Below are 14,600 nucleotides of genomic sequence, written 5' to 3' on the forward strand. Positions count from 1 at the left end.
AGTGAAAAGTGACAGTGAAGTCGCTCAGTCATGCCTGACTCTTGGCGACTCCATGGACTGCATGCAGCCTACCAGGCTCCTCCATCCATGGGATTTTCCAGGCAAGAGTACTGGAGTGGGGTGCCATTGCCTTCTCCATTCGTTTCTGGGTGTGCATCTAAGAATGGAATTGCTAGGTCACTAGGTAGCCATGTGGTAAGCTCTAGACAGGGAATCCTGGCGTGCTGCAGTCCTTGGGGTCGCAAAGAGTCGGACGTGACTGAGAGATTGAACTGAACTGGACTGAACTGAGATACTGCCAAATAGTTTTCAAAGGGCTTGTACTAACTTATACTCACATTAGCAATGTGAGCATTTTCATTGTCCTTCGTCATAGTCAGTGGTATTGGCAATCTTTTACATTCTGGCTACTCTGGTAGGTGTATAGTGGGGTCTCGTGTGGTTTTAATTTGCATTTCCCTGATGACTAATGATACTGATGCCTTTTCATCTGCTTTTTGGAAGCATTCTTTAAAGTCATTGTCCCATTATTGAATTGAGTTGTGTTTTCCTTATTGATTTGTAGCAGCTCTTTATATACTATGGATGTGTCTTTTATTGGAGAAAAAAATACATATATATATAATAGCAAATATGTTCATATAATCTATGGCTGGCCTTCCAGTTCAGTTCAGTTCAGTTGCTTAGTCATATCCGACTCTTTGCAACCTCTCAATGGTATCTTTTTAGTATTAATTATTTAGCTATGCTGGGCTTTGATTGTGGCATGTGGAGTCTTTTTTTTTTTTTTTTTTAAATAGTTTCAGCATGTGGGGTCTGGTTCCCTGGCCAGGATCAGACCTGGGACCCCCTGCATTGGGAGTGTGGAATCTCAGCCACTGGGCCACCAGGGAAGTCCTATCAGTCTTTCTGTTTTTCAACCAATGTGTTTTGTGTCTATTTTTAAAATCTCTTTCTATCCCAAGGCTATGAAGGCTGTGGAAATCCCTGTATTTTCTTCTACAAGCTTTTTTATTTTACCTTTTACAATTAGGTATATGATCCACCTGAGCTTATTTAGATCTGGTATGAGGTCGGTGTTTTCCACATGGATGTCAGGTTGACCTCGCGCTGTTTATTGAATACAACTATAAATCATGGAGCCGTGTACATGTGGATCAGACTGTCCTCTTTTGCTATCCCAAAGGTGACTGCAAGCCCAGAAGTCACAAGGCCCTGAAGGCTGTGACTATGGAAACAGCAGCACACGCTGAGGTTGAAGAGAAAGGCTCTGTGGCCCCCACTAAAGGCGAGGGATGTCCCCTGGGGTCAGCGGCTGTGGGCCCCAAACAGGGTTGCCCCGAGTGACCTTGATTGGGGTGCCTTCACTCCTGTCCAGGGCTGGCTTCTGCTTTGCAGGCTCAGACATCCTATCTTGCCGGGGTCCCAAAGCTGGTGGATGGGACAGCTTGTTTTGTCAACAAAAATCTTCCTCTGCTAACCAAGTTTTGACACCTCCCCCGACCCCACCCCAGCCTCCATGCAGCTGCTCACAAACCCAGCACCTTCCAGCCCTGGCTTTTACATTTTTTAAAATAAGGTTACTTATTTGTTTATTTTTGACTGTATTAGGTCTTCGTTGCTGTACACAGACTTTCTCTAGTTGCGGTGAGCGGGGGCTACTCTGTTGCGGTGCACGGGCCTCTCATTGCGGTGGCTTCTCTTGTGGAACATGGGCCCTAGGCTGTCAGGCTTCAGTAGTTGTGGTTTGCAGGCTTAGTTGCCCTGTGACATGTGGGATCTTGGTTCCTGGACCAGAGACCGAACCTGTGTCCCATGCATTGGCAGGTGGATTCTTAACCAGTGGCCCACCAGGGAAGTCCCCCCAGCTTTTACACTTGCTGTTCCCTCTGCTTGAACTGTTTCCCATCTCGCTGCTTTTCCTCAGTGTCCGTTCAACCTTCCCTGACCACCCTGTTTCAAAAACACCCTCCCCAGTGACTCTCTTTCCCTCTCACCTGCTTCACTTTATGACACTCCTCACTTGGTTAGATTCTGTTATATCTTTGTCTACTTGTTTATTGCCTTATTTCTGTCTAGAATATTATCTGCATTATACAAAAGACCATGCCTGGTCCCTTAGCTCTGAGCACTGTACCTGAGGGACAGTAGGTATCAGTGAAGTCCTTAAGTTCTCCAAAGACTCTCAAGATGCCAGCTTGTAAGTTTACATGGAGGAATGCTCCACTGGGTGCATGGGGCAGGCAGGTCAGTCCAACCAGGTCACCCACTGCCTCCTGGCCAGCCTCAGGGGAGTCTGGTTGCTGGAGGGTTGTTTGGGGAACATGGCATCAGGGCACCAGATGCCGAGCCCAGTGTAAGATGCTGGTCCCTCCCGGGGCCTGTCCCCAGGGGGCAGCTGTGTGCCCATCCATCCCCCTTGCCCAGGAGACAGTCCCTATGCTGCCCCTGGGATTCAACTCTTTCTATGCTGCTGTCACTTAGTCATTGCTGTTTATCTGAGAGCCATTCAGCCTTGCTTTAAAACTTTGTTTTTAATTAATTTTATTCAGAACCCCAGCTATGGGCCCAGCACTACGCTTGGTAGAGTGATGGAGCAGGACAGAGGCCCTGCTCTCTGGAGACAGACACTGGGTTAGACAAAGGCCATCTGCATCACAATTACACTTGTGTTAAGTGCTGGGAAGGACTGGAGTGACTCTGCGTATGTGGCATCTGGAAAGTCGTGAGCTGGTTTCTCAGATTGACTCCCAGAGGACAGTCTGACTTCTGAGACTTGGCTCTAATCACTCCCTTCAGGGACCACTGACCTCTGGAATGTGGTCGCTCCGCCAAGTCAGGCCACAGGCAGTCCTTTCACCTGAAGTGATGAGGACAGACTGAACAAAAGGGATGTTTCGAAAGTGGTCTAGAGACCTGACATCTCACCCCTCTGCCAGACCCCTCTCAGGGATTCAGCTGTTGTGCATAGCATCCCGGTACCTGTAGTAACTCCATGTGGCATTCTTCCGTCTTGGGTGCTAGTGGCAGGTGCTGCTCTGGCTTAGATCCTGGGTCAATGGTGATCTCCCCCCACAGGGAACAGGCCAGATGGGGGCCCCTGAGTGGGCAGGAGGCAGGAAGGTGGGGAGGGGGCACAGTGGTGTGCTTCCCCCTCCCTGTAATAACTCGGGATCCTGGAGTGGGGCACAGCTATAGAGCTCAGTCCAGGCTCATGTGCAGAAGCTCCAAGGACCCAGCGTTCCCACTGTTTTTCTCTATTGCTTAAGAGAACAAAAGGTTTTCCCCAGAGTCTTATTTCCTGGTGGGTGGCCTGTGGTCACTGGGCCACATGTGGACACTTCCCAGCAGTCTCCCTCTCCTCCTTGGAGAGAGAGGCCCTCACCAGTGAGCATGTTGTTGTTCAGTCGCTAAGTCATGGACTGCAGCATGCCAGGCTCCTCTGTCCTCCACCGTCTCTGGGAATTTGCTCAGATTCAAGTCCATTGTGTCGTGATGCTCTCCAACCACTTCATCCTCTGCTGCCCCCTTCTCCTTTTGCCTTTACTCTTGCCCAGCATCAGGATCTTTTCCAATGAGTTGGCTTTTCACATCAGGTGGTCAAAGTACTGGAGCTTCAGTTTCAGCAGCAGTCCTTCCAATGAATGTTCAGGGCTGGATTCCTTTAGGATTGACTGGTTTGATTTCCATATAGTCCAAGGAAGTCTCAAGAATTTTCTCCAGCACCACTATTTGAAAGCATCAGTTCTTTGGCACTCAGCCTTCTTTATGGTCCAGCTCTCACATCCATACATAACTACTGGAAAAACAGTAGCTTTGACTATACAGACCTTTGTTGGCAAAGTGCTGTCTGTGTTTTTTAATATGCTGTCTAGGTTTGTCATAGCTTTCCTGCCAAGGAGCAAACGTCTTTTAATTTCATGGCTGCAATCGCTGTCCAAAGTGATTTTGGAGCCCAAGAAAATAAAATCTGTCACTGCTTCCACTTTTTCCCCTTCTATTTGCCATGAAGTGATGAGACCCGGTGCCACGATCTTAGTTTTTTGAATGTTGAATTTCAAGCCAGCTTTTTTACTCTCCTCTTTCATCCTCTTCAAGAGGCTCTTTAGTTCCTCTTCATGTTCTTCCACTAGAGTGGTATTGACTGCATATGTAAGGTTGATGATATTTCTCCTAGCAGTCTTGATTCCAATTTGTGATTCATCCAGTCCAGCATTTTGCATGATGTACTCTAAGTTAAATAAGCAGGGTGACAATATACAGCCTTGACTCACTCCTTTCCCAATTTTGAACCAATCAGTTGTATATCCAGTTCTAACTGCTGCTTCCTGACCTGCATACAAGTTTCTTGGGAGGCAGGTCTCGTACTCCAGTCTCTTTAAGAATTTTCCACAGTTTGCTGTGATCCACACATTCAAAAGCTTTAGCATAGTCAGTAAAGCAGAAGTAGATGTTTTTCGATCCAGTAAGTGTTGGCAATTTGCTCTCTGGTTCCTCTGCCTCTTTGAAACCCAGCTTGTACATCTGGAAGTTCTCGGTCCATGCAGCTACGTTGAAAGATTTTGAACATAACCTTGCTAGCATGTGAAATAAGCACAGTTATGGTACAGCAGCGTACAGCATCACAGAATCCACATCTGTCTCCTTCCTTGTTTCCTCACCCCACCTTTGTTATCTTACATTGAAAACATTTGGATAGTCAAGATTTATTCCCTCATCTTTTTGAGTTTTGGGGGGACCATGCTATGCCTGTGACTTGTGGGATCTTAATTCCTCAACTAGGGACTGAACCCTGGGCCCTCAGCAGTGAAAAGCACCAGGTCCCAACCACTGGACCACCAGGGAATTCCCACCTTATCTTTTTTAAAAATATATATTTATTTATTTTTGTACTGTGTTGGGTCTTAGTACTGCATCAGGTCTTAGTCTCAGCACGTGGGATCTTTAGTTGTGGCATGTGGAATCTAGTTCCCTGACCGAGGATCGAACCCAGGTCCCCTGCTTAGCGAGTGCAGAGTCTTAGCCACTGGACCACTAGGGAAGTACCCCCCCTCATCTTTTATAACTCTGTGCCAGGCACAAAGAATGACCATTCCAAACAGCTTTGTAGGTGCTAGGATGGAGGTAAGCGTAAAATGCCATAGGAGCCCAGAAGGGATCTCAAACCTACCTGGGGGTGGGTTGGAGGGGGTGTAGGCTGAGGATGAGTAAGGACAGCTTCCAGGAGGAGGTGATGAATGACCTCTGAGCTGAGTTAAGGAAGAGTGGTCTCTCCCATAAGGGTTTCCCTGGTTGTATGCGCCAGGCTCCAGGAATTTCCCTGGATGGCCATGGGATTGCTCCTGCAGCCCATTTTCCTTAGGGAGTTCCCCTGCGTCTTGATGACTTAGACAGGCTTTGTTCAGGATCCTGAGTTGTGAGTGGTCCCTGGCAGTCACCCTGATTGACACATTGTCCTGTCACTGGCAGAAGGAAGCACCTGCTGGTTCTGAGGGTTTTGGAAGAAGCTTTGGAAGCCAAGCTCTGTGAGCCTCCCTGCCACCAAGCTCCTGACTCAGAACTCACCACTCTTGGCTTAAGGAACTCAACAGCATCTGAATGGATTAAGCTGTTCAAACCAATGCTTCTGACGTTCTGGGCAGCTCCAGCCCTGCTCCCCTTCCCTGTCTGTGGGAGTGGGGAGGGCAGTCTTAATTTAGGGGTTGGAAATAGCAACATCAGGGTGAGGTTTTTGGCACTTAACACAACAGCTGGGCTGGTTGCAGCCCTTGGGTGACTCACTTCCTCTGTGTAGACAGCCACTGAGGGCATCCAGCCAGCTTCCCTGCCTCTGCTCTCCCATGACGCTTAGGCACAAAAAGACAGGGAACACTTGAAATAGTGAAGAAAAAGAGCCAGAATTCATTCCCACGAGCCTCCTGACCCCCATCGCACTTCTGTCAGCCCAGTGAGCAACATCAGATTCGGGGAGATAGCAGCAGAAGGGAAGGGGCATGGCCTGGCTGCCTGGAGCCTTGGGGACCTGCTCAGAAATGGGAAGTAGATGCAGAGGAGCTAGTGATATCTCTGGGTCTTGCCTGCCCATGCCTCCTCCATCTCAAACCCTACAAGCAGCACTGAAAAATTCAACATCCTTTAACAAATGGTGCTGGGACAACTGGATATCCACGTGCTAAAGGTGGATCCTTTCTTCACACCATATACAAAAATTTACTCAAAACTGATCACAGATCTAGGCATAAAAGCTAAAACTGTAAACCTCTTTGCAGAAAACATAGGAGTCAATCTTTGTAACCTCGGCTTAGGCAATCATTTTTTTTTTTTAATGTTTATGTATTTATGTATTTGGCTGCATCAAGTCCTAGCCACAGCACGTGGAACCCTTTCATTGCCACATGCAGGCTGTTCATTGCAGCATGGGGGATCTCTAGTTGTGGCATGCTGCCTTAGTTGCCCTGTGGCACATGAGAGCTTAGTTCCCTGACCAAGGGTTGAACCTGCGTCACCTGCATTGGAAGGTGGATTCTTAACCACTGGTCCACCAGGGAAGGCCCAGGCAGTGGGTTCTTAAGTGTGATACCAAAAGCATAGAGACAAAAGAAAAAACAGATAAACTGGACTTCATCAAAATTTAAAAATTTTCTGCCTTAAACAAAGTGAAAAGTGAAAGTGAAGTCACTCAGTCGTGTCTCTTTTCGACCCCGTGGACTGTAGCCTACCGGCTCCTCTGTCCATGGGATTCTCCAGGGAAGAATACTGGAGTGGGTTGCCATTCTCTTCTCCAGGGGATCTTCCTGACCCAGGGATTGAACCCGGGTCTCCCACATTGCAGGCAGACGCTTTAACCTCTGAGTTGCCAGGGAAGCCTTAAAGGGCACTATCAAAAAAGTTAAAAGGTAACTCACAGAACTGGAGAAATTATTTGCAGATCATGTATCTTATATGGGCCTAGTACCCTGAACTTAGAAAGAAAACTTGCAACTTGTATTTGCTTCCTAGGGCTTCTTGTGAGAATTAAATGAATTAATACATATCAAGCTTTTAGTCCAGTTCCTGGCTCCAAGCATTAGCTTTCATCCTCCTCCTCATCATTATTTTTTAAATAGACTTTTTAAAATATCTTAAAAATTTTTTTTCAACTTTATTGAGTATAATTTACAAAGTTGTAAGATATTTATAGTATTTTTGTGATGATTTGATATATGATTGATTATTCTGTGAACGGAGAAGGCAATGGCACCCCACTCCAGTACTCTTGCCTGGATAATCCATGGACAGAGGAGCCTGGTAGGCTGCAGTCCGTGGGGTCGCTAAGAGTCAGGCACGACTGAGCGACTTCACTTTCACTCTTCACTTTCATGCACTGGAGAAGGAAATGGCAACCCACTCCAGTGTTCTTGCCTGGAGAATCCCAGGGACGGGGGAGCCTGGTGGGCTGCCATCTATGGGGTCGCACAGAGTCGGACACAACTGAAGCAACTTAGCAGCAGCAGCAGCTTCTGTAACAAAGGACTATACACTGGATGGCTTGCAAACACAGAAATGTATTAGAGTGGTTACCCCTTATCCACAGGGACATGTTCTAAGATCCACAGTGGATGCCTGAAACTGGATAGTACCAAACCCTATATATACTATATTTTTTCCCATACACACATACCAGTGAAAAAGTTTAATTTATAAATTAGGCACAGTGAGGGCCATCCCTAGTGGTCCAGCGCTTAGGATTTCACCTTCCAACACAGCGGGTGCAGGTTCAATCCCTGGTTGGGCGGCTAAGGTCCCACATGCCTGGTGACCAAAAAATCAAAACAGAAAACAGAAGCAATATTGTAACAAACTCAATAAAAACTCTGAAAATGGTCCACATCAAAAAAATCTATTAAAAAAATTAGGCACAGTAAAAGATTAACAATAATAAAATAGAGCAAGTATAACAGTGTTCTGTAACAAAAGTTACGTGAATGTGACCTCTCAGCCCCCCGAATATCTTACTGTACCAATGTAATGCCTTTTCCATCTTAACTTTAGGCACTTATTCACGTGCTATGGGTATAGCTTCTGTAGTTTGAGGTGCAGCAACAAAGCTGGCACAAATTTATTTTTCTTTCTTCATAATCTCACAGATAGAAGACCCTTTCTTACTGTAGATCTTAACAACTTTTGAATATCCTTTCTTTCTTTCCTTATTTAGTCGAGAACTTTTACTGTGTTACTTAAAGAAAGCACTTTACGGCTTCTCTGGCAGATCCGAATTGCCAGCATCACTCGTCTTGTGCTTGGGGCCCTTATTAAGTAAATCAGGGTTCCATGAACACAAGCACTGCGATACCACGGTGGACGATCTGATAACCAAGAGGGCTACTCACAAAGTGACTAATGGCGGGACAAAGGGGTGATTCATGACCCAGGCAGGATGGAGAAGGACGATGAGAGGTTTCATCACACTACTCAGAAGGGTCACAGTGCAAAACTTGTGAATGATGTATTTCTGGAATTTGCCACTTAATGTTTTTGTGGAAAATATAGTTGGCTGTGGGTAACTGAAACCATAGATAAGGGGCAACTGGTGTATCTGATGGTTCTGGAGGCCAGAAGTGCACAGTCCAGATGCTGGCAGGGTTGGTTCCTTCGGGAGGTTCTGAGGAAGAATCTGCTCCACGCCTTTCTCTCAGCCTGTAGTGTCGCCAGGAGCCCTGGGCACTCCCCGGCTTGTAGACACATCACTGCAGCCCCCGCCTCTGTCACCACGTGGGGCTCTCCCTCTGGATCTCTGGCTTCGCTCGGTGTTCTCTGTGTGTTCTCTTTTCTCCTCTTATAAGTAGATCGGTCACACTGGGTGAAGGGCCCACCGTACCCCAGTTTGACCTCATCTTAACACATTTGCAACAACTCTACTTTCCAGATAAGGTCACATTCTAAGGTACTGGGGGGGGGAGGATTCCAGCGTATCTTTTGCAGGGTTGTGGGGGGGACACACACAATTCAACCCATAACACGACAAAAGAACAAATAAACCAATTTGAAAATCAGCAAAGGATTTGAATAGACCTTTCTCCAGAGAAAATATACAAATGACCAAAAAGCATATGAAAACATGCCCAGTGTTTTTAGACATCAGAGAAATGCAAACCAAAAGCATAAGTGTGCACTGCATATTGTAGCCATACATTCATCTGACTATAATCAAAAGTACAAATAATAATGATGGAGAGGATGTGGAAAAACTGGAACCCTCATACATTGCTGGTGGGAAGGTAAAATGGTACAGCCACTTAGGAAAAGAGTTTGGAAATTCCTCAAATGTTAGACGTAGGTATCAGTTGAGTTCAATTGCTTAGTTGTGTCCAACTCTTTGTGACCTCATGGACTGCAGCATGCCAGGCTTCCCTGTCCATCACCAACTCCCAGAGCTTGCTCAAACTCATGTCCATTGAGTTTGAATGGCATCTGTGATGCCATCCAACATCCCATCTTCTGTCGTCCCCTTCTCCTCCCACCTTCAATCTTTCCTAGCATCAGGGTCTTTTCTAATGAGTTAGTTCTTTGCATCAGATGGCCAAAGTATTGGAGCTTCAGCTTCAGCATCAATCCTTCCAATGAATATTCAGGATTGATTTCCTTTAGGATTGACTGGCTGTATCTCCTTGCAGTCCAAAGGACTCTCAAGAGTCTCCTCCAACACCACAGTTCAGAAGCATTAATTCTTCGGCACTCAGCTTTCTTTATGGTCCAACTCTCACATCCATACATGGCTACTGGAAAAACCATAGCTTTGACTAGACGGACCTTTGTTGGCAAAGTAATGTCTCTGCTTTTTAATATGCTGTCTAGGTTGGTCATAGCTTTTCTTTCAAGGACCAAGCGTCTTTTTATTTCATGGCTGCAGTCATCATCTGCAGTGATTTTGCAGCCCAAGAAAATAAAGTCTGTCACTGTTTCCACTGTTTCCACATCTATTTGCTAGGAAATGATGGGACCAGATGCCATGATCTTCATTTTTTGAATGTTGAGTTTTAAGTCAGCTTTTTCACTCTCTTTCACTATCAAAAAGAGGTTCTTTAGTTCCTCTTAGCTTTCTGCCATAAGGGTGGTATCATCTGCATATCTGAGGCTATTGATATTTCTCCCGGCAATCTTGATTCCAGTTTGTGCTTCATTCAGCCCAGCGTTTCTCATGATGTACTCTGCATATAAGTTAAATAAGCAGAATGACAATATGTAGTCTTGATGTACTCCTTTCCCGATTTGGAACCAGTCTGTTGTTCTATATCTGGTTCTAACTGTTGCTTCTTGACCTGTATACAGGTTTCTCAGGAGGCAGGTAAGATGGTCTGGTATTCCCGTGTCTTGAAGAATTTTTCACAATTTGTTGTAATGCACACAGTCAAAGGCTTTAGCATAGTCAATGAAGCAGATTTTTTCTGGAATTCTTTTGCTTTTTCTATGATCCAACAGATGTTGGCAATTTGATCTCTGGTTCCTCTGCCTTTTCTAAATCCAGCTCGAACACCTGGAAGTTCTCAGTTCACGTACTGTTGGAGCCTGGCTTGGAGAATTTTGAGCATCACTTTGCTAGTGTGTGAGATGAGTACAATCGTGTAGTACTTTGAGCATTCTTTGACATTGCCTTTCTTTGAGATTGGAATGAAAACTGACCTTTTCCAATCCTGGGCCACTGCTGAGTTTTCCAAATTTGCTGGCATATTGAGTGCAGCACTTTCACAGCATCATCTTTTAGGATTTAAAATAACTCAGCTGGAGTTCCATCACCTCCACTAGCTTTGTTTGTAGTGATGCTTCCTAAGGCCCAGTTGACTTCGTATTCCAGGATGTCTGGCTCTAGGTGAGTGATCACACCATCGTGGTCATCTGGGTCATTAAGATCTTTTTTGTTATCATATTATCCATCCATTCCACTCCTAGGTGTGTACCAAGAGAATAGAAAACATGCGTCCACAGAAAAACTTTTCCATCAAGGTTCTCTGCAGCATTATTCATAATTGCCAAAAAGTAGAAAACTACTCATATGTCCATCTTCTGAGGAGTGGATATATAAAACATGATAAATCCATAATTGGAATATTACTTGGTAATAAAAAGGAATAAAGTAATGATACATGCCGGGACATGGATAAACCTTGAAAACATCATGCTAAGGGAAAGAAACCAGTTTCAAAAGACCACGTCATAAAATTTCATTTATACATATTCAAAATGGGCGAACCTAAGGAAACAGAGGGGGTTTCCCAAGTGGTGCAGGGGTAAAGAATCTGTCTGCAATGCAGAGACATAAGAAAGGTGAGTTTGATCCCTGGGTTAGGAAGATCCCCTGGAGGAGGAAATGGCAAGCCACTCCAGTGTTCTTGCCTGGAGAATCCCATGGACAGAGGAGCCTGCCAGGCTACAGTCCATAGGGTCACAAAGAGCTGGACCCGACTGAGTCCTCACACATGGAAACAGAAAGTAGATTATTGATTGCCTAGAACTGGAGTGGTTGAGGGGAAACCGGGAGTGGCTGCTGATGGGGCTTCCTTATGGAACAATGAAAATGTTCTAAACATAGATTGTGCTGATGGTTGCACAACTCCATGAATATGCTAAAACTACCGAATTACACACTTTTTTTTGTTGTTGTTCACATCATGCTAGATCTTAGTTCCCCAATCAGGGATGGAACCCACTCCCCCTGGGCAGGAGTCGTAAGCACTGGACTGCCAGGGAAGTCCCTGAATTATACACTTTAAATGGTTTAATTTTATGGTGTGAATAGTGTCTCAATAAAGGTGTTTTTAAAAACAAACAAACCTGCCTTTCCTTCTTTCCCAATAGAAAAGCAAGAGTTGGATCTCAGAAGATGACTTCTACCGGCCTCCCCGGGAACAGCCCAGAGACAGTCCTTCTGATGCCGCCACAGCTTCTCCCAGAGGGATTCCCGAGTCAAGGCCTGGCCTCCTCCTGCAAGAACCACGACGAAGCTGCTCCATGGAGGCCTTAGACAAAGCTTGCGCGCCTTCCCCAGGAAGCGGGAGAAGCAGGGACGCGCCGGCGCCGGAGCACAGGAGCTTCAGGGTGGTGCATCGCCGGCAGATGGGTAGGCGGCTCCGCGGGCTTCCGGTGCCGCGCTGCGCATGAGCAGTGCCTTTCGAAGAGCAGTTCTTTTGCGTTACTGATTGGGTGGTATCTTCTCCCAAGAAAAACCTCATCCCAAAATGTAATAAGGAGCACCTTTGCAGAGTAATTCAGGAAGGCATTTCGGGAAGAGTGCTGTATTTTCTCATAAAATCTTTTTTTTTATTTTTATTGGAATATAGTTGATTTACTATGCCGTGTTAGTTTCAGATGTACCGCAAAGTGAATCAGCCACACAGATACATCCACTCTCAAAATCTTAAGAAAGTAATGCTCAAAACTGCCTGCAGAGTACACGAATACTGTTTCATACACGAGAATGGAAAATAACTTTCCTGAAACTCTCCTATAAATCTTAATGATTATCCATAAGATTATATGTGAGATACATAAGATAATCTTAGGAGTATGACCCCAGAAGGAAAGAAGGCTCAGATGTTTCAGCTGCTCCTCCCTAAGGCCCTTCTCGCAGATGGTTTATTTAGCAGCTCTGGTGGGGTTTTTCAGATCTGTAGTTTGTTCAGTGTCCTCTGTGTGCAGTTCACAAGGAGGCCAGCTCGACCTCCACACCCTATGAAATTCCGTAAAGCATTAAACAACCATAACCTAATTTTTCTGTAACCCTCAGAAACAAACAAATGTGCAAGTGTGTGCTAGGGTCAATCTGTTTGTCGCCTCATTCTCTGTTTGCAGTGACCCAGCAGCAATGGCACCCCACTCCAGTGCTCTTGCCTGGAAAATTCCACGGACGGAGGAGCCCGGTAGGCTGCGGTCCATGGGGCCGCTAGGAGTCGGACACTAAGAGTCGGACTGAGCAACTTCACTTTCACTTTTCACTTTCATGCATTGGAGAAGGAAATGGCAACCCACTCCAGTGTTCTTGCCTGGAGAATCCCAGGGAAGGGGGAGCCTGGTGGGCTGCCGTCTATGGGGTCGCACAGAGTCAGACATGACTGAAGCGACTTAGCAGCAGCAGCAGCAGCGGAGGATGCTGGCTGGGTTTCTGGGGCCCTGGTTCAGGGAGTCTGGGCACAGCCCTGGTTTCCATGCCACCTCCTGTTAGGTTTTTCTTTCAGCACATGTGATGGTTACAACCATACCAGAGAAGGTGTGCTTTATGCCTGCATCATCAGGTACCCGGAAGGATAGGAAGACCCTACACAATGATTTGAAATCTCTAAGGCTAGTTCAAGCTGGGAGAGAGAATTGTGTGTCCTTTGGACCCCCTTGTTCAGGAAGATGGCTAGCCCCCAGGGATCAGGGAGCCTTGGGCTGTGTGTGGTAGACACACTTCCTACTCAACAGATACTTATTGGGCACCTGCGATGTGCCAGGTACTATTCTAGGTGCTGGGGACACAACAGGAAACCAGGCCAGGTCCTTATCTTCATAGGAGTTGTATTCTAGTGTGAGAGACAGGAAATAAGCAGATGAACAAGTAAACATATAGTGGGGCGGGTAATCATTCCTGTGGGGAATAGTAAACTGGGGAGGTGGGCAGGGTACTATGTCATAAAGGATGGCCAGGGCAGGGACTTCCCTCATGGTCCAATGGTTAGGACTCCACACTTTCACTGCTGGGGCCCACATTTAATCCCTGTTCAGGGAATGAAGATCCTGCAAGCTGCACAGCACGGCCAGAAAGTAAATAAATAAATAAAGGCTGGCCAAGGAAGGCCTCACAAATTAGGTGACATTTGAGGAGACTGGAAAGGTGGGGAGAGAGGCACAAGGCGATCGTTGTAGGGAAGGGGGTGGCTAGAGATGAGGTCAGAGTGATGGGGGGCCTCGTGGGCCACAGTAAGGACGTTGGCTTTTGCTCTGAGAGAGACGTGATCTGACTTGGGGGACTCTCCAGGGGAGTCATCCTGGCTCATTTCTTGAGGGGCTTCAGGGGGGCATAGACCAGTCAGGAGGCCACAGCCATAAGCCCGGCCAGAAATGATGGTGGACCAAGCCCCTGTGATAGTGGTGGAGGCGGTGAGAAGTGGAGAAAGGCTCTGGATATACCAAGAGGATTTGCTGATAGATTAGATGTGGGGTGTGAAAGGAAAAAAAAAAAATCAAGGATAGCTCCCAAGTTTTTAGCCCAAGCATCTGGGAGGATGAAGTTTGCCATTTTACTAGACGAAGAACATCAGGAGAGAAGTGGGTTTGGAGTGGGAGAATCAGGAACACATTTTTGGACGTGTCAACTTTGAGAAGCCTATTAGACATACACGGAGCAGATGGAGATCAGAATCTAAAGCTCAAGGGCGAGGTCCAGGCTGGAGATGAAAACTGAGGAGTTGTTGGCATAAAGCCCCAAGACCAGGGAAGATCAGCTAGGAAAAGTGGGTATTAGTAGAGAAGAGAACCAGGGCCAAGCCCAGGGCCTCCATGAAGAGGCCAGTGAGAGGAGGGAGCATCCAGGAGACAGGAGAGGGGGGCCAGTGATGGCAGAGAAGACCCCAGGAAAGGGGGGCTCT

At 46.4% G+C, this 14,600-nt stretch overlaps 1 protein-coding gene across 4 annotated transcripts in view; it reads left to right on the plus strand.

Annotated features, from left to right (window-relative positions):
• The window catches only part of PLEKHM1 (pleckstrin homology and RUN domain containing M1), a 57,798-nt gene that overhangs the window by 25,796 nt on the left and 17,402 nt on the right, over nucleotides 1-14,600 (plus strand). For all 4 annotated transcript variants that reach the window (XR_008712905.1, XM_055575643.1, XM_055575644.1 and 1 more), the window contains one exon: nucleotides 11,833-12,094. Coding sequence is in view for 3 of the 4 variants with exons in the window: in XM_055575643.1 (XP_055431618.1) it covers nucleotides 11,833-12,094 (262 nt within the window). In the remaining variant the exon portion in view is untranslated. The remainder of the gene's footprint in view (nucleotides 1-11,832; nucleotides 12,095-14,600) is intronic.

This window comes from Bubalus kerabau, chromosome 4 (assembly GCF_029407905.1).
Source record: "Bubalus kerabau isolate K-KA32 ecotype Philippines breed swamp buffalo chromosome 4, PCC_UOA_SB_1v2, whole genome shotgun sequence".
NCBI classification, from domain to species: domain Eukaryota; kingdom Metazoa; phylum Chordata; class Mammalia; order Artiodactyla; family Bovidae; genus Bubalus; species Bubalus kerabau.